Source organism: Macrosteles quadrilineatus, unplaced genomic scaffold (assembly GCF_028750875.1).
Source record: "Macrosteles quadrilineatus isolate MER2022 unplaced genomic scaffold, UCM_ALF_1.0 Scaffold_1__1_contigs__length_201487025, whole genome shotgun sequence".
Lineage (NCBI taxonomy): Eukaryota > Metazoa > Arthropoda > Insecta > Hemiptera > Cicadellidae > Macrosteles > Macrosteles quadrilineatus.
Genome location: NW_026542594.1, coordinates 185509103 through 185526170, shown reverse-complemented (window position 1 = coordinate 185526170; position 17068 = coordinate 185509103). Strand labels below are relative to the sequence as shown.

Here is a 17068-nt window from a genome sequence, read left to right as displayed (position 1 = left end):
GGCTGGTTGATGATCCTGAAGAAGTAGGTAGTGATATTGATGTAAATTATCAGCCAGATTCCTAGCTATGGTTAGGCTATGCATTCTTAGCTAATCACTATGCACCAAAATCTGTTTTTTGCCCATAACTTATTTATTTGCAAATCTACTTCCTTATATGATTATATATATTTGTAATCCTCATAAAATTTAGAACAAAGTGGCTATTTTCAAATATTTATAGGCCTATAATTTATACAATTTCATTGAGCGCGAACTTATTTTTTTTTTGAAAATTTTCCAAAATATTTTTTTTACCCAAAGTTTTTTTTGGAAACAAATGTTCCTTATGTTTTATGTATAATATTGAAGCCCATGATTTTCCAAACAAAATGGTTGGCCTATATAGAACAGTATAATTAACATTGTTTTTAATCGTCTCTGATCCGTTTTAATAAAACCTTGCAAATGCGCAAAAAATAGGCAAACATTAAGGCCAAAACTAGGGACACTCGGAGGGTTAAAGAATATTAGGTACTCCACATTACTAAACAGCTGGTTCAACTAAACAATTTGATTCTGTGATGTCCAATAGCATTAAAAAGTTAATAGGTTTACCAACAGGGTGCAGCACTATTATTTTTTCAAATTTATGACAACAGCTAATTTGCAACCAAAAGGTGAGTGAGCGTAGCGAACGAACTTCAACCTGGAGGCGAGTTAGCGTAGCGAACGAGCTAACCTGAAGGCAAGTGAGCGCACGAGTTCATCTTGAAATGAACAAGCACTTGACATAAAACCACATTAGGACAGGACGACGTCTGTCGGGCCAGCTAGTTGACTGTATAACACTATTGTTATATAGTCATGCTAAATTACGTATACAGTTGATCGTTCTGTTTACCTGAATCCTTAATTCCCTTCTTTTAAAAAAAAACCCAGCTATGCCGGATAGGTTGTGTCTATAGCGCCTCGTTTTCCTAGTAAGGAACCAAAGAGAACCTCTTAAGCGAAGGAGTGGGGGGGCGCGACATCACTCTTCTCTTGAGGGAACACTATTACCGTAACGAGACCATGTGATTCCATCGGCATTCATGGCGTAGTTGATATCGTCTCGGACTGGTATGCCAGAGGTGTCCAGATCCAATCCCGCCGGGGGCTCTAACTTTTTGTCAAAGATTTTGCTTAGAATGTGAATAATTCTTAACTGTAGGCCTACATGTTTTGTTAGAATTTGAGGCATTTATAATTTGAATAATGAACTGAACTATTTTTTTATCTAGTAGGCCTCAACCTTCATCCGATTTTTATCTTTTATCTTTTTTATACTATCAGTAAGTTTGGTTGGTTAGGTTGGGTTATGACAGTTTAATTTTATAATACAAAATATAATATTAATTTTAGAATTAAAAAGTTTATGAAATAAATTTAAAATTTTTCTTAAATTTACGTGAAGGGCTCTCCCACAATCCTCCACTCCTTCGCAGAAAAGGTTCTCATCGGTTTCGGACCAGGAAAATGACATGCTAGTAGGTTGTATTCGGTTGGAAATAAATAAAGATAAAAATACTCACTGATACTTTTAAGTATAATATTTACATATGTAAATTTACTAATTGATATTATAAGGCCTTACCTTAGCAATCCTGTTTTTTGATCCGAAATTAATTTCGGGCCCGAAGGTCGAAAAGCATTTTTTGTCTTGGAGAGCCTGCAAAAGGGAAGGTCTATTTCCTGATTATGTCTTGTTTGGTTTGTATGGAACGTATTTCTGGTCAGAAAATTTTGGATGTTGTATTTGACGTATGATGCACATCACAGAATAAAGTGGAAGAGAGGCTTGCAGTGGTCCAATCGTTTGATAAAGGTTATTATCCTGATAGCCTTCTTTTGCTGTAGAAGAACTTTGTGGCAGGTTGGCGCATGCCCCCAAAGCACGCTATGAAAGAGAACGTGTTAGACTACCAGTAGTTATTGTGGTGTTACTAGCTTAGACAATTTAATTTTTAGAGACACAAACTCTCGATAACCTTCTGCATATCGTCCCCTTCCAGTCATATAGACGTATCTCATTTTTGGAAACTTTTCAGGAGACCCAAAAAACTAAAAGTGTCCTAATGTTTTCTTTTGTTGTAAGAGAACTAAAAGAGTTAGAATCTTAATATTTGATGAAGCTATAGTTTAAGGTATAGGCTTTGGTTTTCATGAAAATTTAACTTAATATCTTTACATATACTACCCTAAATATATATGTATTTGAGATACGTCACTTTGACTGATTCTTTTCTTCATACTTTTTAGTTACGTCACAACATTTACTAATAATATATTTACTATTTTAATGCAAAATATAGTTTTAATTATTAAAATTTGCTTAAATGAAATTCATAGAATTGTACACAAAGGTTATAAATGATAAGAGTTGACTTTTTTAGAAAACTTTATTCGTTACAAAATTATAAATTCACAAAAATACGTTAAAAAATGAATGAACTAAAATTATTACTTACTCTGCATTGTTAAACAAAATCTAAAGTCATTCTAGTGTACTTAAAGTAAAGTACCTGGGGACCGAGCATTAGCTCTTTCTGAAAGCAGTCTTAGTATTGGAGATACATAAATCCATTCCCAAACTCCACACGGCTCGCCTTTGCTACGTCCTACGCATTTCCTACGTCATGGACCTGTTTCCCTCAATTTCCATGGCACTTTAGTATTGTAGATACATTAATCTAATCGTTATTAACAGTTTCCACACTCCGGACAGCTCGCCTTGCCTACTTCCTTCAACACTTCCAACGTCGCGGACCTGTTTCCTCCCTTCCCATAGCATTTCAGAATTGCAGACACCTTAATCTAATCGTCATAAACAGTTCCCACGCTCCATACTACTCGCCTTTACTACTTCCTTCACCTCTTTCTACGTCGCAAACCTGTTTCCCTCCCTTCCCATAGCATTTTAGGATTGCCCATACCCTTATCTAATCGTCATAAACAGTTCCCACACTCCGGACAGCTCGCTTTAACTACTTCCTTCACCACTTCCTACGTCGCGGGCCTGTTTTCCTTCCTTCCCATAGCATTTTAGGATTGCAGATACCCTAATCTTATCGTCATTAACAGTCCCCACACTCTCCGGACTACTCGCCTTTACTACTTCCTTCATCACTTCCTACGTCACGGACCTGTTTCCCTCTATTCCCATAGCATTTTATGATTGCCTTTACTACTTCCTTCACCACTTCCTACGTCGCGGACCTTTTTCCTTCTCTTCCCGTAGCATTTTAGGATTGCAGATACCTTAATCTAATCATCATAAACAGATCCCAGACTTCGCACTGCTACCCTTGACTACAATGTATAGAGTAATCTTCAGTATAATCTTTGCTAAATATTAACAAGTGATGTTTTTCCTTTTGTACTGTATTTGTAATTTGCTAGTATACTGTGGGTAGTTGGCTTATTATGAACACATGCTACAACTTCAAGTCTTTTGTTTACTTTCTCCTTGTTATTTAATTCAGCCAACATGGTTACCTAGCAACCCATAAGACTAATGTTAAAAAAATGTGATTTTCAGCTTCATTTTTCTACGTAATTAGATTTTTGTTGGCAGTTCTAACTGCAGTAAACTCGTTTTTAGGCCAGAAATAAACTATTTGAAGAAAATCGTCGGAGCCGTTTTCGAGATCTTTTTTGTAAGCAAGCAAGCAAACAATCAAGCAAGCAAGCATCTAAATATATAAAAGGCAAAGCCCTCACTGACTGACTCACTAACTCACTCACTCACTCACTCACTCACTCATCACTAATTCTCCCACTTCCCATTTACCTAGTAGGCTGAAATTCGGTACACCGATTCTTTGGGCATTAAATAGGAAAACTAAGTAGTTTTTATTCTGATCGGATTTCGGGCTCCGCCCCAGTGGCTCTGGAGTTTCCCATGTTAACCTTACGATTTTTCATCTTTAAAAGGAATTTCTTAACAGCTGTTTCAATTAAACAAGTTGGTTCTGTTCTATGATGTTCAATAGCATTAAAGTTATAAGGATTACCAACAGGGTGCAGCACTATTATTTTTTTTAATTTATGACTACAGCCAATTTGCCACCAAAAGGTGAGTGAGCGTAGCGAACGAACTTCAACCTGGAAGCGAGTTAGCGTAGCGAACGAGCTAACCTGAAGGCAAGTGAGCGGAGCGAACGAGCTCCAACCTAAAGGTGAGTGAGCGTAGCGAACGAACTTCAACCAGGACGTGATTGAGCCATGCGAACGAGCTCACTTGTGAAGTTAAACGGGGCAAGGCCCGCGGGTACAGCTAAGCAAACATTGCTCGTATTAAAGTATAGGATTCATAATAAGATACGCCTGTTTGCGTGAAACTTTAAATGGAGGGCTCCTTAAATTTGATACTGCATACAGACGTATCTCAAGATACGCCAGTATGCATGAACAAGTTGGTTTTAAATTTGAGATACGCCAAAACTTAAATGTCCCATAACTCCTAAACGAGTAGGAATTGAGATACGCCAGTTTGAGTGGATGTGGAGAGATGAAAGAGAAGTTCATTGCTGACGTATCTCAAAAATCGAATTTTTTGAGATACGTCTGTATGACTGGAAGGGGACGATATGACCTCAATATGCTCAGCCCATGTCAGTTTGGGGTCAATGGTGAAACCGAGAAGATTAACTTTGGTTTCGACCTGGGGATGTCAAGTTAAGGTGCACACGATCTTTTGTGTCTTATCCTTGTTCAGCTTGAATTTGATGGCTAAGAACCATGCCTTGGCTTCCTGGAAAAGAATTTCTGCGGTGTCAAGAGCTTGAGCAGGAGTAGGGCCTGACCATAAAATTGTGGTGTCTTCTGCGAATCTTAGCGCAGAACCATTTAAGTCAAGGTCATTGATTGAGACCAAAAAAGAGTACTAAAGAGACCGATCCTTGAGGAACGCGAGTCTGTTGCTTTGAAAGTCGTTTACACTCTGTTGACCAGTTCTGTGACAGCAGTTGTTGTGTAATGATTCTTTCTGAACCCGTGCTGTAAGTTTGAGAACAGATTTCCACATTTAAAGTTATTTACCAGCTGATCTTTAATAACGGACTCAAAACTTTACTAAATACAGGTATTAACAAGATAGGCCGATAGCTGTTTTAAGTTACACGGGTCACCCTTTTTATATACCTTTTTTTGTCACCCCTTGGGTACCGTACGAGCCACTTTTAGGATGTTGGGAAAGGCCCCTACTTTTAAACCTATGGTTTTAATGAAAAAAATAATTTGTTACAAGGACAACTCATTTTGTCAAAGCTCTGAGAAAAAAATTAGTGTATGACATAAAAACACCTATGGTGTTATGAATAAAATCATTTCATACAAGGACTACTCATTTTGTCAAAGCTCTTTATCCTGAAAAAAAAGAAGTTCCAGAACAAACGCACCAGTAGGTCCTTTCATTAAATGTTGTTCCCTGTCCTCCCTTTCAACACCATCCAACAATCGTGCAAATCATTCTTCTTCATCCATATGATAATTTAGCAAAATAAGCTCAAACACAAGCGTGCACACAGAACTAGGCTCTAGGAAACCCGTTACATTACAGGGCGCTCACGGAAGCTACTTCCAGTAGTGACCCGAAACACTCCCTAAGGTCGATTGACAACTGGGAAAGGGGTAAGAGTAGCCAAAACCGTTTCCACAAAAGAGGTGCGTGAGGTACGGCAGGCGACAGCCCTGCCAAACACAAACAGTGGTTTTCATAATGAAAAATGTAGTGACCCGATGGTAACAAAGACGTTCTTTCATGCATTGATAGGAAGCCAATAGGTATCTATCTCTTAAGGCTAAGACTAAATCCTTATACCTAGCCAGGTCTGGTGTACGGTATACCATATCTTAACGTCTGACTTGCCCTGCTTAACCTTATTTAACTTAGGCCTTTGGACGAATTTCTAACTGTCTTGGAAGGGAAGTGATGGTTAAAACTATCATTGAATAGATACAAAAAATTTATAAAAGACTTTTCAGGATCACTAACCTGTGGAACATGACTCCAGTCAATCTGTGATAAGCTTTCTATTTCTTTGTGGAAAAAAGGTTTTCCTCTCCTGCCGTAGCTGCAGCTGCACAGGCTTTGTTAGCAAATCTACTACTCGATTAGGCAACTAACACAACTTAATGCTTTGAGCTTAAGTGGAGATTAAGTATGACAAAGTTTAGAGAAATAATTTTTTGTAAAAATCCAATCAGGCAAATGCAAATTTTATCAGTCTTCAGGATTGCTGTTGTGGGGTTATTTAATGTTTTAATGAGGCAATGGTCCGAGCAACCTTAGGTCTACGCCGACCTGTTGTTGGGAAGCTCAAGTCTGACTTACCCATTGTTCTCAGGGTCAGCTACATTAGGATGTGAAAGTGAACACTTAAAACTTCAGACCCAGAAAGTTGATCCTAATAACCAAGTTCTTTAAACACAATTTGAGACTTATAAAACATGAGAACTTATATTTTGATTGTGATTACTGATTATGAATAATCGGATAGCTAAATAAATTATTGTGACTATAAAATGTTACTTAATAGCAATCCCAATCTAAATAGGCCTACACGTTAAAAATTTAGTCTGTAGGCATATACAGTAGAGACTGTTTTATTTTGTTTTTTCAAAAAATATAATCTGGACAAGGTTCAGTCTTGGGCAATTATTGATATTGCTACTATCACGTTTCAGGTTTTATAATATGGATTCAAATATCGTGAGAGGAACTTGCATTCTTATGTGCCCTGACCAGGAAATAGAAATGTAAGTACTAATAATTAATTTGTTAAGAATTTATGAATTTAAATATTATTTTTCTGAATTTGTCATCAGATTAAGTTGCCTGCTTTTATGAGTAATATCTGGCATTCATTTTTGTTATTGTCATTCTGGTTTCAATGGGATTGAAATATTTTATGTTTTTATGTAAGACAATTAGGTATATAAATTCTTAACTGCTATCCAAGATTGACCTTTTGTAGGGTCTCATCATTAATTAATACCAATAACATATGGCATCTGGGGTTAGGACGGTTTTGCTCGTGACCTAAATTATCACTTGATTATTTTGCATTACCAGCTCATTGCGATAAAAAGTCAAAGTCATGGAGAACATATAGAATCTAGTTATTTGTGTAACTATTTGGCAAAGTGGCAATTTGCTGCACACAAGAGAAATGTTTACACGCACAAGCCATAGGCGAACGTGGAAAGTTTCTCAAGTGCAGCAAAGACAGTTTGCACTTGCGTTACATATTTTTCCTACAGTTACTATAAAGCATATAAATAATTAGTCTTTCAAACACTGTACAACCTGATTTTAGGTTAGGTTAAATCTAAACATTGAACGAAATAGGAAACACTGCACCAGCTGATCATAGTCATAATATCTTGAAGTCTTGCCAACTTATTTTCAAGTGTACACGTATTACGTGCCTAATAAAAGCACGCTGTTTTGTGTTGTTTGGTTGGAATACTGGTGTGCGGTAAAAAAAACTGTGAAAGTGTGCGACAAAACTAAGTTGATACAGCAATTAGCAACTTTCTGTGCTATAATCAGTGCAAGGAAGGCAACTTTGTCAGATGACTGTAGGAAAATGCCTTTTTTATACAAACATAACATTTGTCCATATGTTTAAGATTAGTGTTATCATCATTTTGCATTGACACACTATTTGTGCATTAACATATTTCTTTAAGAGGTAGTAGGCTACAGTAGACTCCCTCTTATCCGGACACCTTTTAACCGGACATTGGTTTAACCGGACTACACTAGCCGGAAACGACACCTCTTTAACCGGACAATTTTTATCAGCACATTGGTTTAACCGGACTAGATCGGCAGGAGGTGGGCGGTACTGAAACGACTGTTCTCGTGGGAAAGATTTGAGACCAGTGATCACGTGTCTAAATACAATGCTCTCCTAAATTTAAGTCAAATACTGTATGCAGTATGCATTTAAACAGTCTGTTTTAATGAGTTTTTGGGGACGTCGGTTTAACCGGAAAACCCGTTATCCGGACTGGCCTCGGTCCCGAGGAGTCCGGATAAGAGGGTTTAAAGGTAAAAGGTTTAAAACTGGTTGGCAGCTAAAGGAATTTCACCTAATGTAGTTCACTGGCATTTTTGGCTGTTAGTCCTATTAGTAGATTGTCACATGGAGTAGTTTTTTTTAAGTTTGCAAAATCTCAGAAGAGCTAAAACTTGCTTCCAGTAATGAAGCCCTAAATCTTCTGTGTATTTTATTAGTATATTTTAAATTTAGTTCAAATCAAATACTTTTTGGTATACAGGAGACAAAGGGAAGGCCTGATCCATGTTCTGGAGGCTAGAAGAGACGGTGGAGGAAGAGGTACTCGATTAACAGCTGATCGTAGGAAGATGGTCAAGATGTACACTCGCTCGGCCGCAGGGAAGGACCTGCTACAGCCTGACCTGCTGCGACCTCCGCCTATCCTACGGAGAACCATCAACTACCTCCTCAGCAGGTACACGCAGAACTTGTTAGGTTTTGGTACCTTTTAGCAAATTTGCCATATAGTCAAGTCAAGTCAATAATTTATTTTCAAACAGCGTTTTACAGATCCAGCATGGCTGAGAAACAGGTGAAATGGTCATGGACAATTAAAATACATAAAACTACAGTCCAACCTCAATATAACGAATCTGAAGGGACCGAACTGAATATTCGTTATATCAAGGATTTTGTTAAAACGAGGTTCGTTATATAGGGGTTAGGTTTGCAGGAATTTCGCTAAGTCGAGGTTCAGAACCAGCGTCGGTCAATATAGGTCGGGATTTGACCTCATTAAAATACAATTAAAGTAGCATAGGCTACGCTACAATACTTTACAGTACAGTGTTTACATTGTACAGTAGAACCTAAATTATCCGGCAAAATGAAGGGGAGGGATCTTGAATATTGCGCAATCATGACAATGGCATTGACCTTGGTACAGGCTTTGACTATTAAAGGTTAAAAACTGTAAGTTTAAAATCACAGCATGTTCTAACCCTCCTAAAACCTAGCCAAACACTGTATTGCGTAGTCATAAACCATGTAAAGAACAAAACAAAACAGTAGAAAGTTTTGTAAGCTACTGCTCGTGATAGGCCGGTAGGCTACTTACAGTACAGTACTGATTTATCACAACAGAGGAATGTCAATAATAATCATTAACCATAGCATTGGTGTTGCTAGTTGAAACAAATCGTATTGAAAACAAAAAAAAAAATAGATAAGTCATTATAAAAGTGTATAATCATAGCCAACTTAAGGATAATAAAAAACACTCGTAAAAGGAATGTTAAGATGACGATGTTGCTATTCTTTCTCTTTGGTGTTGTTTTTATTAGTTTTCTCTTTATCCAAAAATAGTACAATTCACCATAGTTATCCCATATCGACCAATAACAGCTTACTAAACATTACGTCCTCATCAGTCCTCAGTGAATGAAATCAGTTCAGTTCTCAGTTGCAACATAGCGCGCGCAGCGACAGCAGACAAAGATGTAAAACGGAGCAGACGAATGTTAGCGCAAGCGATGACGTGACCTTTCCATTTCATTTGATAAAGAAACAGATTTTCCCGAAACCATAATTGGGTGGGGGATTTGTTATATCGAGGGAAAGACGTAGACAATTCGTTGTATAGAGGTTAAATTCGCAATGTAGAGGTTCTGACAATGATAAATTCGTTATATTGAGGTGTCTTATTTTAGCCGAAATCACGAAAAATTCGTTAAATCAAGGTCGTTGTTATGGTTTGTTCGTTATGTAGAGGTAAAATATACATTGTGTCTTATGGAGAGTTCTAGGGGATTAAAAAAAATTCGTTATATCAAGGAATTCGTTATATCAAGGTTCGTTATATCAAGGTTAGACTGTATAATAACTATCAACTATACAATATGCTAAGAAATCAAATATATACATCATTTATAAAATCATTAACTTTGTAATACCCTTTATTAAGCAGCAATTTGGTAACTTCTTTTTTGTATTTTTCAAAAGATTCTAATGATTTAATATTACCAGGCAGTTTATTATACAGTTTTTTCCCTAGATATTGTGGAAGGGTTTCTAGTGAGGTAAGTCTATGAATGGGCAGTTGTAAATCAGTTTGATGTCTTGTTAAATAATTATGGTTATGGTTTTCATTCATAAAAGATTCAAGATTTTTTTATAAAGATTAATGTTTGCAGGATATAAACTGACGGAAGTGTTAATATTTTCAATTCTCTAAATAATAATTTACAAGGATCTTTTTTTGAATTTTGAAAATGGTTTCCGGCATTTGAGCAGTTGCCCCAGAACTCTATTCCATACAACATGTTTGACACAAACAAAGCATAATAAACAATCATCCTTGTCCTGAGGTCAGTAACATGCTGCAGGACAGACATCTGGAAACAGACTGTATTTAGTTTATTAGCTAGAACTGATGTGTATTTATCCCAATTTAAAGTGTTTTGTACCTGAATACCTAAACATTTTGTAGATGATTTTTCATTAATAATTTCCCCCTGAAAATTAATATTTAATTCGATGGTTTCTCTGTCATGAGTAGTTTTGAACCTGACAATTTGAGTTTTAGAACAATTAAGACTCAGCCCATTTGCTGTGAACCATTTGTTTAAATCTTCAAAAGTTTGGTTTATCAAATTTTGTAAATTGTTAGGGCTGTTTGATTTTAATATAGCTGTTGTGTCATCTGCGTATAGAACAAGCTTTGAGTTATAGGGTGCGTTCACAAAGAAAGCTGGTTACAAGTAACTTACTTTCAGCACTTGTTCCAAGCGCTTGAGAATGCTGTTGTGTGTTCACAACAAATGCTTGCATTTCAAGCTCAGTGTAGTCTCAGCTCTGGTTGAGACAACATCTTTCTGAAGTGATGGAGAGTTATTTTTGATTGAAAATGTAGAACTAAAAATTCGTAGAAGGAAAGTAGGTGTTCATGCAATTAACCGCGGAAGAGGTAGGTTCGGGGGATACCACCATCTATTTTCACAACTGAAACTGGACAAAGTGGGTTTTTTTCTTATATGAGAATGGAGTTAACCACGTTTAATTACATCCTCAAGAAAATTTAAAGTGTTTTAGTGAAGTTTTGGGAGATTTGGCATAAGCAACCTATCCATGCACCAGAACGAATATTGGGCCAATAATAAAACCTAAAAAAAAATACTCGAAGGGAGTTTTAAACACACTATGTAGCAGATTAATTATGATGCAAATAATATTGAGATATATATTCAAATGATTTTCTAGGCAAATAAAGTAAAAGTGTAAAGGTTTCACCCATAAAAAATCCAACACTTAATTAATATTGAATTAAATGTGTTTGTCTATCATCTACATATATGTTATAATTGTCCTATTGGTTGTCATTGAACATTCTCGGGAAAACCCACGATAGGTAGGTACGTGGGTAATATATTTCTTTTGGAAATCAGAAGTTCTAAATACTTGAGCTATCAACACTCATCGACATCCATACTGCACTGTTAAGTTGTTTCTGCCTGGTTCGGTCAACAAGCGCCGGAAAACAAGTACGAAACGTTCTTGCGTGCTTGTCAGAGCTTGTAACAAGCGCTTGCTAGCCGGCACAAGCTTTGTCTGTGAACGCACACGCTTGATACTATGTTGACTTTTCTCACGCCAGTTCGAGCTTGTAAGCGCTTGCCAACAAGCGCTTGTAACCAGCTTTCTTTGTGAACGCACCCATAGTTGAGTTATAGGAAATAAGCTATGATAATTTAGAAAGATCTCATTCAAATTGTTTTGCTAGGCTGAAGAAGAACAGCCTCAGTCCAGTGGGGTTTCGGCTCCCTGTAGTGAAACAACAACAGACCGAGGCCATTTGTTAAGGCGCTTTTGTACTGAACTGAAAACTGTAGCGAGCAATTCACATATAGATTACATGTGCAATACTTGTGTTCATATTTAGGCTCAGTTTAACTGTAATCTGGCATTTTTTTTGTCCTAGGACGCTAGGCACGAGCCTGGTATTGTTTTTCACATTACTTCAGGCTAGACCTAGGGGTTGCGGCATTATCACTTAGATAAAATCCATTGGTGACTTGGCGGGGATCAAACCCGGGACCTCACGGACTGAAGTCCCGCGCTCTAACCACTACACCAGCTCTCTCCCCTGTAATCTGGCATTAGCCTTACTACTTTTTAGATGCCATTTTTAGAGATAACATCACATGCATTGTTTATTTGTATGACAGTGTTGTGGCAGAAAGTGAGACTCCATGGACAACCGTGTATCATTTCGTAGAGGACAGACTACGAGCCATCAATCAAGACATGGTTGTGCAGCAGATTCCTCCCCACATGAGCACCAACATCCTCGAACCCATCGTCCGCTTCTACGCTTATGCATCTTACAGGTATTTTAAACGGTAGTTTGAGAATACTTGTTATTTGTATGCTTCAAAAGGTTGAATACAAACCGAGCACCTCCCAGCATGTCCTTATCCCCAATAGGGTCACCCCATTATATACGCTGAACTCCGCACATGACCCGCCCGGTACATGGATCTTCAGCGTCCGCCTCAATGGTTCTCTAATGTGTCATTACCCTACACAATTCATCAACCGCTTCGTTATTAGAAAATACTAGCCGCTATACCTGCTATATTACTAGATATCTAGTACGATATATTTTTGGCGTTGATGCAAGTACAAATATACTGTAAAAATATGGTAATATTAGTGGCTTATTTCATGTTCCACAGATTTAAGGACTTATTTACACTCTTGTCAATAATTATTAATATTCCCATCCTGCTATGTTAGGTTAGGTTAGGTTACAACCGAAGTCCCGAAAAACAGGAAGAATGTCAATGAGAAGAGGGATTTCCTTTTGAAAAAGACTGAACAATTAAATAACCAACAAATAGATTTGTATACGTGAAGTCTGTAGGCGACCAATATTCACCAGTGTGAGGGTAATAAATTTGTGATGATAAGTTGCATGTTATTTATTTTTCACCCTTTGTTTAATCAACGATGAGATTTCTCGGAAGGGTAGATTTGCGTAGCAAAGAGGCGTCATTTTCGCGATCTCTCTCCCATGTGCTTGGTTTATGTGTCAACCTCCATTTCGATGCTCGGTTCGAGTGTGCCCCTTTAAAAATAGTAGTTAACGCAACGATCCCGTAAAGATAGTATATGTCACAAGTAGAAAATTAAAAAACTTCTTTGAGTGTAACTTAACTAAAAAGTGAAGAATTTTAAAAACTAAATAGCCTATAAAAACTCAAGAAAATAAAAAGTAATTATAAATCTGCTTTAGTATTTTACAACACATGGTGTGATCTTCCAGTTGATATATTTTCATATGAATCATCTTAGTTATGTGACCGTAAACCATGAAAAAAACAAAAGTACAAACCCTAAAACTTCAAAAGTGAGAGATAAAAATCAAACTTTCTGTCTCAGTACCAACATAATGTGGCGTGGACAGTAGACTGTGCTGTTTGGTGTGGCAAGGCTCGATACCGTGAGAGTGATATATGAATAACTAAGTAAATCTGAAATGTCTAAAATTGCAACTTAAATATTAAGACTGAGTGTAAGGTTGGCTCAGGCTTTATCTGTAGCGATGGAGCAATACTGTCTCGTTAAAGAAACAAGATAAAAGATAAAAGACGTTGTAAACTTGACAAAGTTTCTGATCTTACCATAATTCTGCATGAGAGATCAATGGATGGACTGGATATAGTGTTTTTATGAAACTTTGAGAGTGTGTATATGTATGTTGAGGCAGAAGAGAACCATGTTAGAAAAAAATACCCCTGCTGCAGCAACCTGCAGACTAAGCGAATTTCGATTTGACTTAATATAATTTTGACTGGCTGGATTTCTACTAAATATTCCCTTAATATTTCCAGATTTAATTCCTATTTAAATAAACAATAATTTTAATGTTTACTTAAGATTTGTTTGCTATAGGGAAGGTTGATAGATGTGTTTTTTACTGAAATGTTGATAGCTAGGTATGTAATTATGTAATTAACAAAATTGCAAAATAAGATTAAAAAAATATATCCATACACAAGCAAACTACAGTACAAACCTATTTACAAGATTCACAATGACCCAATAAACTTAATTAGAAGTGCACTTTTCAAATCCCCTTGGAAAAGCCATAACATTCTATGTTAATTAACCTCCGAAATATGAATATTTCTATTTAAATAACCTCAATTAAACACATATTTTACAAATCACAGGGTAACTTAGAACCTCTATGACAAGTCATTTTGAGAAATCAACCTTGGTAAACACACGGCTTATATCTATGTAAAACAGTTCCCATGGAGGGGAATTCGAAAGATTGGATGTTTTGGAGGAAACGACTCAATTCAGACTAGAATACCTAAAAATCCACGCAAAACTAAATTCTATTTTACATAACACTAGTGGCTTGTAGGGACATACAGTAAGTCCCTAAAAAGCTCAAATGTAAAACAACTTTTTGCAATACCGGTATTTAAACAAACTCAGAATAACATTATCTATGTGTCAGAATAGGCATCCCTACACCATATCTTTTGTGTAAAAACCAGTTTGTTGTTCTTCTTTGTTTGCTTTTGTTGATGTCATTTTCAATAAATAATTTGAATCACTCCAGTGGTTTAACATGAAAAGGCAGCAAACATATCATTGTTTGTGAATAAATACTGGTTTACTAAGGTAGCTTTGGTCTTGTGGTTAATGAGGATAAATAAAAGCTTCTCTGTTTGGAATTTTAAAAATTCATTGGAGGTTCGCCTTCAGATGAATTGAAGACGCCTGCAATTTCATCTGCAGTAGGCTTATTATACCTACGACGATCCATATTTATCCTGTCTACAAACCTAAGTTCTAATTTACTGTCACCTTGTACAACCATTTCTTCCGAAGCTCTTTTGTAAATTTGTGCAAATGGATTTTGTAATAGAATTTCAGCTAGTTTTGACAATATTTCAGGTTTTAAGTCACTATTTTCTCGACGCCTTTGACGAATTTCTGTTGCTGTTGATGTGTCAATAATGTACAATTGGCCATACACGGGGTTTTCATCATGTTGAGGCAGCAAATCTGAGATTGAACGATAAATCTGTCCTTGAATTTTGAAACAGTATGGTCCTTTTCCTGGAATATCTTTCTTACTGGCTGAAAAATAAGCAAAAGCCATCGCACTGTTGCATTGTCGAATGAATTTATACAGTTGTGGGCTCTCTTCAAACAAACTTTTAAGTTCTACATTAGTTTTTGACTGAGGAAGGTTAATAAGTCCGTTATGGCAACATGTCATAAAATGATTATTCGTTAGTTCTTCTCTAAAATGAAGAGCACTACATTGAATGCACTCTTGGTCCAATAATCCTGCATCATGGATCTTTACATTTCTCTCGTCTACCATGGGTCTCCTAAAAAGGGGTTGTAACACATCTTGATTAAGTTCGTCATTATCTACTCTTGCTCTCCTACGCGCACTGTCATTCCTATGAACAGTTCCCCGCCTTTGTGGTATTCTCCTGGTGTTCATATTAATTACAGTACTTATAATGAAAAGAATATATATCCAGCAGCCTACATACCAAAATATCTTGAATCCCTGGTGATTTTATAAAAGTATGATTGAATATGATTACTCTACGTTGTATATTCACTGCACTAAAAAAATTTACTTACGAAGGAATGCAAATACACCATTTTAAGTCATAAGTCATAAGTCGTTTATTCAGCAAAATTAACATAAAATGCATTAGCTACGTCAACAAAACAAAATAAAATACAATATTTACATAACAAAAAAACTCTCTTGTATAAATTAAAACTGTCAACTATGCTACTATATTTACCCCACCAGTTCTAGGGCAAAGAAATTCACGAACGCTGCAGAAGGCATTATCCAGCAAAAAATTCTTTAGTTTTTTCTGAAATCTATTTAAATCCTGTTCGGTCTTTAAGGAAGGAGGAAGGTTATTGAAAAGCTTGACGGCATTGTATTGAAAGTTTTTTTGGAAGAAGGAAGTTGAGTGCTTAGGAATTGCAAGGTCGGAAGAATTACGAAGTGGATATCTATTGTTGATCTGTGAACAAAAAGAAGATATATTTTTTCTGGTGAAGGATAGTGTTTCAAAAATGTATATGGATGGGAAGGTTAGAATTCGGAATTTTTGGAAAATGTCTTTACAGGATTGTCGTTTAGGTAGGGAAAATATGATGCGGATGGCTTTCAATTGTTGTCGGAAAAGAAACTTCGTCTTTTCACTTTCACTACCCCAGACAGGGACAGCATAGGATAAATATGGATATACAAGACCATAATAAGCAGACAGGAGGACTTCTGAATTTACTGTTTGGCTAAGCATACGTAGCATGGAAATACCAACTGATATTTTTGTTGTGACATGTTTGATATGTTTGTGGTAGTTAAGATTTTCATCAAGGACCACACCAAGGAACTTAACCTCTTGACAGGGATGGATCTCATTTTCACCCAACAGTAAGCTAAATGTTCCTTGTTTTTTGTTTGTTTGATGATTTGAAATGCTAAATTGGAGAAGTTGGGTTTTTTTTGCATTTAGGACAAGATGATTATCCTCACACCATTGGAGCAGGCTATTAGATTCAAGAAAAATCGATTGCTCAAGTGTTTCTGTAGAATGACTGGATACAGTAAGAGATGTATCATCGGCAAACAGACAAATGTTTGCCTTGTTTGCGCAAGTGGGCAAGTTGTTTATAAATAGAAGGAATAAGGTCGGTCCGAGGACGGAACCCTGGGGCACACCTCTCGTGACTGAGGCGTCAGCAGAACGATGATACTTTAGAAGACCTGTTTCATCGATGGCAGGGATTGCTACATACTGCTTTCTTCCTTTAAGGTATGATGTAAACCAATCAAGAGCAATGCCTCTAATGCCAGCATCATGCATTTTTCCCAGAAGTAGACCATGGTCAACTAAGTCAAAAGCACGACTCAAGTCAATGAACATGCCAGCCACAGACTGTCCCGAATCAATGTCTTTGACTACTTTATTTAT

The 17068-nt window shown here is 36.7% G+C and overlaps 1 protein-coding gene across 2 annotated transcripts in view; it reads left to right on the top strand.

The window, feature by feature from the left end:
* The window catches only part of LOC128991629 (SAC3 domain-containing protein 1), a 39810-nt gene that overhangs the window by 1207 nt on the left and 21535 nt on the right, over positions 1–17068 (top strand). For both annotated transcript variants that reach the window (XM_054414694.1, XM_054414684.1), the window contains exons 2-4: positions 6709–6780; positions 8311–8505; positions 12254–12415. In XM_054414694.1, the coding sequence (XP_054270669.1) occupies positions 6719–6780; positions 8311–8505; positions 12254–12415 (419 nt within the window). In that variant the 5' untranslated portion in view covers positions 6709–6718. The remainder of the gene's footprint in view (positions 1–6708; positions 6781–8310; positions 8506–12253; positions 12416–17068) is intronic.